The 13,274-nt window shown below is 34.3% G+C and overlaps 1 protein-coding gene across 4 annotated transcripts in view; it reads left to right on the top strand.

The window, feature by feature from the left end:
• Positions 1–13,274, top strand: part of CALCR (calcitonin receptor) — a 155,335-nt gene that overhangs the window by 89,621 nt on the left and 52,440 nt on the right. For 3 of the 4 annotated variants that reach the window (XM_010353149.2, XM_010353150.2, XM_010353151.1), the window contains 3 exons: positions 1,497–1,573; positions 8,919–9,072; positions 10,745–10,855. In XM_010353149.2, the coding sequence (XP_010351451.1) occupies positions 1,497–1,573; positions 8,919–9,072; positions 10,745–10,855 (342 nt within the window). Of the gene's footprint in view, positions 1–1,496; positions 1,574–8,918; positions 9,073–10,744; positions 10,856–13,274 lie in introns of those variants that run through there. The other variant, XM_010353152.1, reaches the window with a different exon arrangement.

Here is a 13,274-nt window from a genome sequence, read left to right as displayed (position 1 = left end):
CTGAATATAGCACATCAATGGGTCTTGACTTTTTATCCAATTTGCCAGTCTGTGTCTTTTAATTGGGGCATTTAGCCCATTGGGGCATTTAAGGTTAGCATTCTTATGTGTGAATTTAATCCATCATCATGATGCTATCTGGTTATTTTGCACAACAGTTGATGCAGTTTCTTCATAGTGCCATTGGTCTTTATATTTTGGTGTGTTTTTGCAGTGGCTGGTACTGGTTTTTCCTTTCCGTATTTAGTGCTTCTTTCAGGAGCTTTTCAAGGCAAGCCTAGTGGTAATAAAATCTCTCAGCATTTGCTTGCCTGGAAACGATTTTATATCTCCTTCGCTTATGAAGCTTAGTTTGGCTGAATGTTAAATTCTGAGTTGAAAATTCTTTTATTTAAGAATGTTGAAATTGGCCCCCAATCTCCTCTGGCTTGCAGAGTTTCTGTTGAGAGGTCTGCTGTTAGTCTGATGGGCTTTGCTTTGTAGGTTACTTTGCCTTTCTCTCTGGCTGCCCTTAATATTTTTTCATTCATTTCGACCTTGGAGAATCTGATGATTATGTGTCTTGGAGTTGATCTTCTCATGAAATATCTTAGTGGTGTTCTCTGTATTTCCTGAATTTGCATGCTGGCCAGTCTTGCTAGGTTGAGGAAGTTCTCCTGGATAAAAGATAGGTAAATTCTATAGGTAATATAATGGATGTAGTACAAGAGGAAATTATCAGTTAAGATGCAATCAAAACCACTCACCCCTAGTTGGAATGTAGGTTTCACACAAATCCCACTGATGAAAAGAAATATATGTATATTTCAAATGTTTAACCCTTTGTTATCTTTTCTTGCTTAAAATTATCTGCAGAGTCATGAAAAACTGTTTGATATGTGTGACTAAGCAAACTGTTTGGGTGATTATGCTCTTGAGTATGAATGGTGAGCTGTTAAATGAAATACTCAATCATTGCTATGGAAGAAATTTGTTCTTACTAGCAATTTGAAGCTTAAAGAAACATTTATAGGAAAGAAAATTACTCAAAGCTTTAAATAAGGCTACTTTTAGAGTTGGCCTTAGACTACCTAGACGGCATGATTAATCTTTTGCATATTATAGATTTTATTTGTTTATGTCCAGTGAGGTGACTTCTTGGTAGACATCTTCATTGCAATTTTCAGCAGCTCTATTGATGACACTTGTTAATTGAAGCCGACATGATTTGCTCTTGCTCTCTTTGAATGTCTTTATTTCTGTCCTAATATGCAAAGGCAGTTCCAGAATTTCTTAATAGGAGGGTCTCAAGTATAACAATCTGGTTGACAGGAAAAGCAATGGAATCTTCACTGCATTTGCATCACAAGCATACTGTTCTTTCTTACATGTGTTTTTTAGGGTGTCTTGGGACATCGATCCTCTTTAAGTCAAGTAGAAAAAAATGAAAATGAAATGCCATAGCCAATATCAGAGATATATTAATTTTAGTCTTTGTTGCTTTTATATTTTTCTAGGACAAAGAGATCTTCAAAAACCAAAAATGAAGTTCACATTTACAAGCCGGTGCTTTGCACTGTTTCTTCTTCTAAATGTAAGTAAAACAAAATTATTCAAAGCCATGCTAATGAAGAATGTTGAATAAGGAGGAATGTTTTGAGTGTGATTGAATTAGTATTTGCAAGGGTAGGCATTGGTCTCCAGAAGCCAAAACTAAGTTCCTCAAAGCCATTATTTTGCTTAATATTTTGTTAACAAATCTCTCCTCTGAACTGTCTCTAATTTAAATTAGTGTTTATAGTCTACCCAGAAATTTGAGCTTTGTTTACAAAACTTTAGCATTAATTTGAGACATCTCCATATTATCTTAGAAATTAACGTAGATGGTAAATAATATTCTCAGGTAAAATGTTTTCATGTTGAAAAAACTATGTTTTGAATCATAGTTCAAAACTATGACTTGAATGATAGTTTCTGGGCTGTTCAATCCTTTTAAAACATCTGGGCTGTTCAATCCTTTTAAAACATCTGAACTCTTTCAGTCTGGAATTTGATTTCAAATGTATTTTTCATCAAAAACTGACTACAGAATCCTCAAGTCTTTATATACCACTATTATTCTATAATTCTTTCTCCAACCTTTTAAATTATGTTCAGTTTATGTAATTCTATTTTGTTTTATTCCTAAAAGATTTAGCAAGTAATCGGAAATATAATCATCTCAGAAAATACTATCAATGCCTATTATTTGTGTCAACATTGTTAACCCACCATCACATCAGCTTCAATAGCACATGAAAGGGAGATGAGTAAATTTTACATAAATCAGTGTGGAGCTACCTTGCTTCTTATCCTTTCCATCACATCAGAGTAACATTTGCTAATGAATTACAGCTGGCTGCAAAGATCACTCAATATCTCATACTGTCGTACTGACCCACACAAAGCTTGCATAGGATTCCAGGATTTCCATTGTTTATTGATGTGTAGTATAGGCCTACAAGTTTGTCTAAACTGTTTGTCTTTATATTATTCAAGAAAAAAATATTACTACTATTTCATAAATGTTAATTTAGTTTACAAGGCAACTTTTATTTTTAATATTGTACATCAAATAAATGGTTTAGGGGAATGACTATTAATGCAACCCTTTTGCACCTATCTGGACAATGAGTATAACTTATTTTATTGTCAGGTTGTCTTATCATTTTATCCTATTAAATATTTCTTTAGATAAATTACAGTAAAGTTTTCTAAAAGTAATTAGCATTTGGAAATGCAGGTTTCTTTATGTCATTGGAAATATAATAAAAACACTAAACAAGACTACTGTGGAAACTAATAGAATATTTTAATTTGTCTGTAAATACCCAGGCCTTATGTGGTCTTCTATGGATATAAAAATATTGCTATATATTATTGATACTGTTATTTTTCATAGCTCAAATGAAATCCTAAGTGATCTAGTATATGTGAATATTTTTGAATAATCATGTTTCATAAATCAAATAATTATATTGAACATGACAGAAGAAAAACTAAAGAACTAAATACTAACAAAATTGTTTGAAGATTATCTAATTGCCTTTTTTATTACAAAGACTTTAGAAAATTTGTAGTGTGTTAAAAAAGTAAAGAAGGTCATTTTTATTCAAAACTTTTAGCTAATGTAGTCTATAATTTAAATATTGAAAAAATGCACATCTTTGCATGAGCCATGGACAGAAACATTTTATGGCTTGTGGGCACCTCTTGACCAGCAAGCATAACTGAACAGGGCATTTAAATGGGTTTGTGCTCTCTTTGCTGTGACAGAGAGAAATTTGCTTCTCTCTCTGTATTTGGATTATATATTTGATTTGGAGGATTTGTCCATAAAACAAAATTTGATATGTCCGTTTTCTTCAAAACATTTATTATGTGCACATTGACACTTCCCAGAGAAAAAAAAAATTTAATGGCAATGTTCCTAACTAATCCAAAATATTGCTTTTTAGACAATAGATTGTTGTGAAAATACACTAACTCTCAAACTCTATCGACTTGATTTTCATATAGTTTTTAAAGTATCAGTTTGGGTCACCACTTTCAACTAACCTCTTTCCATTAGCCATAACCACCCACTCAATTCCTCTCCCTCCTGTGAGGTATATAGTAAGCTTAGAACAGTGGTTGGTATACAGTGAACTCTCAGAAAAAGATGCTAGTGGTGATGCTGATGACAACAATGCCAATGGCAATAATGAAGACATAAAAAATTAGGTTCTTCAGAGCAGGTGTTATTGTTATGTGTTTACTTGGCTATATTCACCTATTTGCTTTGAATTTATGATATATGCAGTTTTGTTGTTTATATAATGTGAGTAGAATTACACAGCACACCAGCCAGGCATCTGATCCTACCCGGGAAAACCAGGACTCATGCTTTTTACAACAGGGTGCTTTGTCCTTTCTTATTTTGAAACGTATAAGTAACTGAAAACCAAAAATAATTATATACATTATCAACATTAAGGATGGTGACATGAAAATCCCATTGGTTACATCAGTTTGTAGATTCTAGGTTTATATTCTTTTTAGAGCAGTTTTGCCTGTGGCAATCAACAGGAAGCTCTCCCTTCAGCACAGCAGCTTGGGTCCACACACTCAGTGGGCTTGAACTATTGCAGAGATGGACCGTTTCTCAAAGTTCCATGAAGAACAGCTCTGTAACTGTCTCTCTACTACTAGAAACTGTAACACAAAAGCAACCTGACTGTCCTACATCACAGTAGGAATTGCATAAGCATATGACCATTTCAAATCAGATAGCTTTCTTGTGGACTCCATGATTAGTGTGGATAAAATCTAGAATGTAAGCTCCATGAGAGCAGGTGGCTTGCCAGTTTTGTTCACTGCTGAATTTGCAGAACCTAGAAGAGTACCTGACATGTGAGAGGCACTCAAAGTATTTGTTGGCTGAAAAAAACAATGATGCTTGGGCTGCTGACTACTGATGTTGGTGGCAGCTTGGTGGTCGTATGTGTGGCGCCATTTACTTGAACCTTTAGGAGTGACATCACATATACGGCAGCTAAACTGTTACATGGGACAACAATTAAGAGGTTTGTTTGTTTGTTTGTTGAAAAATAACGTAAGATGGTTTATATGCAAAACTTTGAAAACTGATGTTTTTTTTCAGGAAAATAATATGCCCTTAATATCTCATTTCTATCTGGATGTGATCATATAATCATATGTTTATTTAACCCCCTGAAATAAGTAGTATAGACATAACACTTACAATAAATAGGATATTTTAAGTCTCTTACATTGCTTGGTAGTTTCATCCAATCATTACTGGTTTTATTTTGTCTCTGTATTGCTGAAAATAATACCACCTTCCCAGCAATTCTTATTTGTATAAAATTATCAGCAAAAATTTAACATTTAATAAACTTTATGAAATTTGTATATATGTTATTTTTAAGCAGTAGTAATTCCATTGTTGGAATTTTATATGTATATATATTATATATATAATCATACATATACATATATTTATATGTTTCTTTCTATCTATCTATCTATCTATCTATCTATCTATCTATCTATCTATCCAGTCAGCCCTCTGTATCCATGGGTTGTACATCCATAGACTGAACTAATCTCCGATAGAAAATATTCAGGAAAAAATTGTATTGAAAACGTACAGACTCTTTTTCTTTTTATTATTTCCTAACTAATACAGCATAACAACTATTTACATCACATTTATATTGTACTAGGTATAAATAATCTAGAGATGATTTAAATAATACAGGAGGATGTACATAGGTTATATGCAAATACTACACCATTTTATATGAAGGACCTAAGCATCCTCAGATTTTGGTATCCACAGGAGGTCCTGCAACCAATCCCCTGAGTATACCAAGGGATGACTGTATACACAAACAGAATGTGCCAATGAGTATGTTATTTTAGGAAGAAGGCCACTGAGACATTCATCTACTGCTGGGAAAATTCCATCTTCAGCGCTCAAATATGAACCAGACCAGGAACTGATGCAGATTATTACTGCTCATCTGACAACAGAGGTTCTAATTTTTCATTCCTTCAGTGTTGAAACAATCTCTACTGAACCAGCTTCTAACAAGTTCACTGGAGTTTGTTTCAATATTGCAAGAATGATAAGATGGAAGCTACTTTCATCAGCATGAATTATAACTACTCATATACAGATTGTCATATTTCCACTGTTACTGATGTTAAAACTGCATTAAAGCAAATAAAAATGTAATTGAAAATACAGTGTAGGGTTTTCTGCTTGATATCCTCGGACATACTATTTGCCTATGGTTTCCATGAATTTCCAACTAAAGCAGGAAAATCTCTTACTTGGTTGTCAGCCATATAAAAAGAGAATTCAGAATGTTACTTTTGGGAAGAAAGCCAGCTTTAAACAAAATAGTTCTTAGTGTTTAGCATATCTAATACAAGTGACAGATACGATTTATATATGACATAATATTCCATCTTTGAATTCAATTTGAAGATGGTGAGAAAATGGTCCAGAAATTAATAATATATCAAATGATCATTCTCATATTAACTGAAGATTTTAGAGCCACAAAAGAAGAATCTAAATTACATGTATAAGCTGAACCAATAATTAATACCTCTATTGTGAAGGCATCATGATCCATCCTTGCTTTGTGGTTACCTGATATGTAATTTAATTTTTAAAACATACATATTCATACAAATGTTCAGTAATAGACTAAAAAAAGAAACCTCAACATAGAATCCCTTCAGATTACCCTTTTTTAAAAATTTTGCAAATCATGTTCCAATTCCATTAGGAGTATCTAAGAATTTTATGACTGATGATTCTTTATTGTTCATAACTTCAGGTATCAGAAATACATTTTATAGTGTTGGTCCATCTTGCCATACAGTAAGCTCTATGAGAGCATGATCTACACTTATTTTATTCAGCACTGTATCCTCAGCATCTGGCACAATGTTGGGCTCATCAAGTTTGATCAATATTTGCTGACTGATCTGAAGGCCAGTGGGGAAAGTGCCATATATCAAAAGGAATTGTGTTCAGCTGCATTGGTAAAGGATTTGCACAGTTTTAATCATTTTTGTGGGTTCATTACTTTCTCTTGTGACATAAATTCAAGAGACATTAAAATTAGAAATAAAATGTTTAAAGAGTAGTGTCAACTTTATTCACAATTGGTGTCCATTTGAAGTTATCACAGTAATGTTATAATAATGTTAAGTATTCACCATCTTCTCTTTGCAAGCTATTTCCACTGGGATGGCGTGCGACCATCTCCAAATCTAACCCAAAATAGGACTTACTTACCAAGGGGAAGAAGTTCCCCCAAAAATGTTTTCCTTTCCCAGCATCTCCCCTTTCTTGGCAACTATATTTTTCCCCAAATATCTAGGCTAAATATCTGGGCCATTTGACTATTACTGTTTCCCATTCCTTGTATTCAAATATGCCTTCATGTTTTTATTATTGAGAAAGTGCTAAGAGTGGTACTTTCTTGTTCCAGCCAGGCCTTCAACTTCCTGCTGCCCCCACCCCACCCCACACCTTTAACCTGTGGACATCTGATGGCTGCTGCATGAATTTTACTAAAAATTCTCCTTTCACAACCTTCACTGATCAAAAATCTATAAAACATCTTTATCATATTATATTATGTTATATACCATGTTTTAACAATATTAGCTAAAATGTTTTGAACCTTTCGTGTCCCTGACACTTTGTGTTTATTTTCTTGTTCATCCTCACAACATCATAGATGATAAATATTATTCTTTCTACTCTTCTTATTTTACATTTCCTAGGTTGAGGAAACAGATCTAGTGAGAGGTTGCTAATCTGCTCAAAGTGACAAAACAAGTCTTAACTTTTTTTGTTATCTGAAGATTCAGATAATGCAGAGTCTTGAAAGCAAAGTCCTGACCTTCTTACCCTCAAATATGTTCCCCTTCAGGCAAGATGATTTTCTCACAGTGGTTCATGCATGTCATTTCCAACCTCCTGACTTTTGTGGGAAAGATCCCTCCATCCCAAAAAGCTTCTCAGCCCACCTTGTGCCTATGCAGAAACTACACACACTCAAGGTTCAATTCAAATTCTACCTTGTATCTGTGGCCATCCTGAATGTTTGTGCTCCCTACTCTCTCCAAACTCTGAATTTTGATTGGATTGTGTGCTGGACAACTTAGCAGTTAGTGATGTGCTGTCGTGTAGGACATACACAATGACACGCATGGAAAACAGTGAGGATTCACCATGAAGAGCCAGGAATATACGTGTCAACTTAATAGGGATGAGTTTTGTTTAGAAACTAGCACATATAGAAGAGTACATAACACCACTTCTGCCATCAATACAACTGGAGAAACTTCAATCTTAGAACTGAAGTTTCAGTAAGTATGATAGAAATTAAACAGCATTCCTAAATTCAGAAAAAGGAAAGTCAGTGCAGGCTGATGTTTTTAGGTTTCTCAAAAAAAAAAAAAAAAAAAAAGAAAAAGAAAAAGAAAAGAAAAGAAAAGAAAAAATCACTATGTAGAACATAGATATTAAAAAGTTGCAGATTCCAACACCACTAAAAACATTGGTCATAGCCACAAAAGAAATTGAAATCTGTATAAACACAAGTTAGAGAGCAATGTGACAGAGTGATCTTTTCAAACACCCACATTACCTTTGAAAAAGAGAGACTTGTGATGGTGATGATTAACTGAAACTGAAAAAAAACTATTGTCAATCTGTACCAAAATGCAAATGTGCTGAGATAAATATCTAAGAAATACATCGATTTTTCATTAGTGAAAATAAATTGCCCTGTACAGGTCATCTGCTGTTGAAACCAATTTAAGGAGATTATGGTCAATTATGAGGAGCATAAAACATATTTTGTTTGTTCTATGGAATAGACGGGATAAATTTCTAGCAGTGTACACAGCACCAATAAAATTTAACTGAAAGAATCAAATAAAAAAGCATATTTATTGAACTGTGTCTATTTTTTAATAACATGATTCATGATTCTTTAGAGTAAGGCAAAGTTGATTTAATATTTTATTTTTTGGAAATTAGATTATTTGTTTTGTTTACTTCTAAATTTTAGAATCATAATACAGTTAAAACAATCCTAACTGATAAAGAGGTGTATGAGTGTGTGTAGGTGTTATCCATTTTCAATAGTAAATGCAAATATAAAATGTTCAGGTAGAATTTGTAGATGAAATGTAAAAACATTTTTAGTTATGTATACGAAAAAGAATTGTACATAGAGACCATGAATAAATATTGCTTAGAGAGCAAAAACAAATGTTTTCAAATTTTTTTCGTTGTCTCATTTGTGTGTGCTCACCCATTCCTCCTGTCTATAAGTAACTGATTTTTCTTTTTAATACAGCACCCAATCCCAATTCTTCCTGCCTTTTCAAATCAAACCTATCCAACAATAGAGCCCGAGCCATTTCTTTACGTCGTAGGACGAAAGAAGATGATGGATGCACAGTACAAATGCTATGACCGGATGCAGCAGTTACCCCCATACCAAGGAGAAGGTAAAGAGAAGGATGTATATGAACGTATGTTTGAAACACCATTAAAGACATTTTCTTTTGTGGTTAAATATGTGTTGAATAATTTTAATTTAATATGCCAGCAGTTTTCACACTATGGTATGTTTGTGTATTTCATGCAGTGCATATGCCTAATTTCTTTGCTCAAGTTCATCCGACTGCAGTTTGACTAACATCTGCCCTCATGATAAAATGACTGCAATAATTCAGTATTCACACCTGGCGAGCAGGAACAACACAGGACCGAGTGAGGAAGGGGATGTAGAAAATGACAGGAAAGGGAATTGGAAAATAATGGGCAGAGAATTTGACTGAGGTGGATGCTATCAAACCCTATCTTGCTTGGATTAATTAGGTAGTAACTTCCCTTTAACTGTCAATTGGTTGGCAACCCATACTATTCTTCCACACTTTCTGGCCCCACTTTCCAGGAGAATTACAAAATGATACCTCCTAGCCAGACATTGCTTATCTACCAGCTTCTCCAGAATGGCTGTATGTGACTGCCCAGATATTTTCCAGTCTAAACATATTCTATTAGCTGTAGAGGACCCATAGAGAGCAAAAGGGGAGATGTGATGGGCAAGCTCATTGCAACATCCCTTTAAATTTTCCTATTTGTCCCCTGAGGCATTTGAAAAGATTTAATAAGATCTTTTACGATCATATATATATTTGAGACAGGGTCTCCCTCTCTCACCCAGAACGATCCTCCCACTTTAGCCTCCTGAGCAGTTGGGACTACAGGTGCATACCACCATGCCTGGCAAATTTTTGTATTTTTTTGTAGAGCATGTATTTTTTTGTAGAGCATGTTGTCCATGCTGGTCTCCAACTCCTGGGCTCAAGAGAGCCTCCCAAAGTGCTAGGATTACAGGTGTGAGACACTGTGTCTGGTCTACTACCAGGTATATTTTAAGACAAGCCAACTTGGTAGGAAAAAAATGGTTAAATATACTCTGTTACAGCACATTCTTTGCTTTCAAATAGTTCAAGTTTTAGTTTGTAGTCCTTATTTTTAGCATTTTCCTTTAAACAAAAACATCAAGTCAACTGAAAGGCAGATACATGTTATTCTTCTGTGTGCAGTAATTTCAGTGTTTATCAAGAACTGAACAGGCATTAGATATAACTCTGACCGAAGGAGAAACAATTTCATTGAAGCCAATGAGACAAAAAAAACACAGTACTGATATTTTCGGGGATTTTCTGAGAGCTCTTTTCATTTTTTAAATAATTTTTGAGAGCATTCTTGAAAGCCTGAATCTGATTCTTTTGAATACATACCTTTATAGAGGTAAATCTTCATGGTTTTGGGTAGATTTTTGTTTGTTTGTTTTGTTTTGTTTTGTTTTTGAGAGAGAGAGGGTCTTGCAGTCTTTGGGGCATTTGCTTTTTTGATTAGCTCAACTTTAGAACCTTTTACAAAGTAGATATAGAGCCCTGTTTATCATCCAATGAGATAATTTGGTCACAGATATGCTAAGGCTATTTGAAACTGTATTTCCAAAATAAATGACTTTGGTTCGTTTGAAAAGTAGGTGGTTATGACTGATGTAGTGAGCCCAACTACATGTAATATTGTCTTGAGATCAATCTTCTCATTTAGTTAAATCCACAAGGCTTCAATATTAATTTCCTTCTAAATGGCCAGGTCCATATTGCAATCGCACCTGGGATGGATGGCTGTGCTGGGATGACACACCAGCTGGAGTACTGTCCTATCAGTTCTGCCCAGATTATTTTCCGGATTTTGATCCATCAGGTAGAGTGTTTATTTTCATTTTATGCTCTTGCTATGAAGCTTTTAGAGTTTTCATGGTTTTGAGAAGAAAATCAGATACAAAATGTACCTACCTAATCATACTCCACATTTCAGCAGCTTCTGAAGCGTTTCCTTAATTGAAATACTGCTTAGGTGTATAAATATTACAAGCTGACCTTTTTTTAAGGCATATTGCTGGTCAGTTATATGTGTTGGTATTAAATTCTGGTTTATAAGCATAGCTTTTCTAAAACTCTGTGAATAGTTTTATTTAAATGTGAGTTTTAAACATTTTTCAATTGTCTTACTGAAAAGGGGGTAGAAATCTTAATTATGAAGGAGATCCAGATGCTGAAACTAAATGGATTAGCTATGGGCACAACATATAGGTTGTTAATGGGTGAAATTTGTTCCTGAGAGTAAAGTGAGCCTGAGCCTACAGGGGTTAAGTGGCTTTAGAATCCCAATTAAAGAAGAAAAATGAATCTACCCCTGAAACAATGTTTGAAAAATGCTTTTTGTGCTTCCTTCAAGAGTAAAAGATCTAATTTGTCCCTGAAAACAAAATTTCACCTCAGTAAGGCAGAGATAATGGAAGTGGGATTGCAGAGAACCTCTTTTAAAACCAGTGCAGGCTAGCCACTTCTGGGAATTCCCATTGTGATGGAAAAGTTGGGATGTGAAGAAAGAAAGGCTTTGTGCTGTGCCCTAAATCGGCTACATTCCTGGAATCTCTAACTAAATGCTATTTGATGATACTCCTTCAGGACCTTATTGACTCTTCCCAGTGAATGATGCTTCATTAATCTTTATTTCACAACTACATTAGAAGTAACTTGATTGGCACAAAGAGCTGTTGTGCAGTTGAGGATACTAGGCCAGTTCCGAAGTAACAATGCAGCTCTTGCCAAAGTGGATATAAATATTGACTACAAGGCAAAATTTTGATCAACAAATCAGAGATTTCCAGGCATCGATCCATCTTTTCAGCCTGGTTCTTATACAGAAACCTCTCAGCTGCAGGACAAATTCACTTTAAAAGTGTGTCTGAAATATATACATATATTCCAAACTTAAATTATAAACACACACACACACACACACACACACACACACACAACACATTAATGAAATGCCAGAGGTTTCACTTTGGAAAAAGTCCTTGGTAAAAGACAGATAGTGAAAGAACTGTATTGAAATTCAAAAGAGGCTGACATTCTGAAGGAATATGCTGGAATGTAAAAAGCAAAATTTAACAAGGAAGCATTTACAGCCCCACACTTGAAGCCAAACAAACAACTTTAATGGCACAAAGCCAAGATGGTCCAACTATGGTTTGGGACAGTGAATCTCAACCCAGATGCCCTTTCACAAAATGAAAAAAAAAAAAAAAAATGGTGAGCTTTTAAAAAATGCAGATGCCTGACCCTGTCCAGATCAATAGAATTTGAATCTCTAGGGACAGGACCTCAGAATCTGCAAGCAGTTCCCCCATGTGAATCTGGAATGAGAGAAGCACATCGTACTTTTCACAGGTCAGTCCACACATAGAGTATTTTAGAGAGAAATATCAATCATCAAAGCACATGTGGAGAGTCTCCAGGCTGTGAGCAGACAAGCTGTGGGGAGTGAGTAATGGGGGATGTTTGGTTTGTAAAGGGAAGACCCAGAGTAAACATAATCCTTTCTTCAAATATTGAAAGACTCATCAGGTGAAGGAGGACAAATTCTTGATAGTTGTAACAGTTAAAACCAAGAAATGACTTGATCCACACTTAAGTTAAAACAAAACAAAAAATACCGTTTCCTATAGCCTTGTTCATGAGTGGAATGACCTTCTTTAAGAGTAGCATCTCTCTGCATGCAATATATTTTCCCATATCTGGCTACATAACTTAATTGAAACCAAATTATATTCATTTTATTTGAAAAAAAAAAACTGCTTTCGGCAATCTGATAAATATTAAATGTGGCCACTTTTAAAAATCGCAAATAAACTTGGAAGGGTTGGTCATTGACAAATAACATTAGCAAAATAATCGACAAATTTTCAACATCAATTTTTTGTGCTGATCAATGCTAATCCTTTTTCGCACGTTGTTAATGTCCAATAGAGATGCTTTAAATAGGGTTTGTCTAGTGGCTATCTCAGTAAATTTACAGTTTTAAGTTTTCTTATTTAACTTTGTAACGGATTTACATGAAGCAGTAATGATTCTAATAGGTTGCTTGAAAACCTCTTTTGCTTGAAAAGATATTTTTTCATACATTTTAAATAAAAATTAAACATACAAATAACTCTATAACCTGCAGTTTAAATCTTGCATTTAGTAAAATAATACCTGTTTCAGTCATACAATAAAAAATGATGAATTACACCTAAAAACTGCCAAGGAAAAAGGATTTTTGTACTAGCTCT

Source organism: Rhinopithecus roxellana, chromosome 6, assembly GCF_007565055.1.
Source record: "Rhinopithecus roxellana isolate Shanxi Qingling chromosome 6, ASM756505v1, whole genome shotgun sequence".
In the NCBI taxonomy this organism is placed as follows: domain Eukaryota; kingdom Metazoa; phylum Chordata; class Mammalia; order Primates; family Cercopithecidae; genus Rhinopithecus; species Rhinopithecus roxellana.
This window is presented reverse-complemented; position numbering and strand designations above follow the sequence as displayed.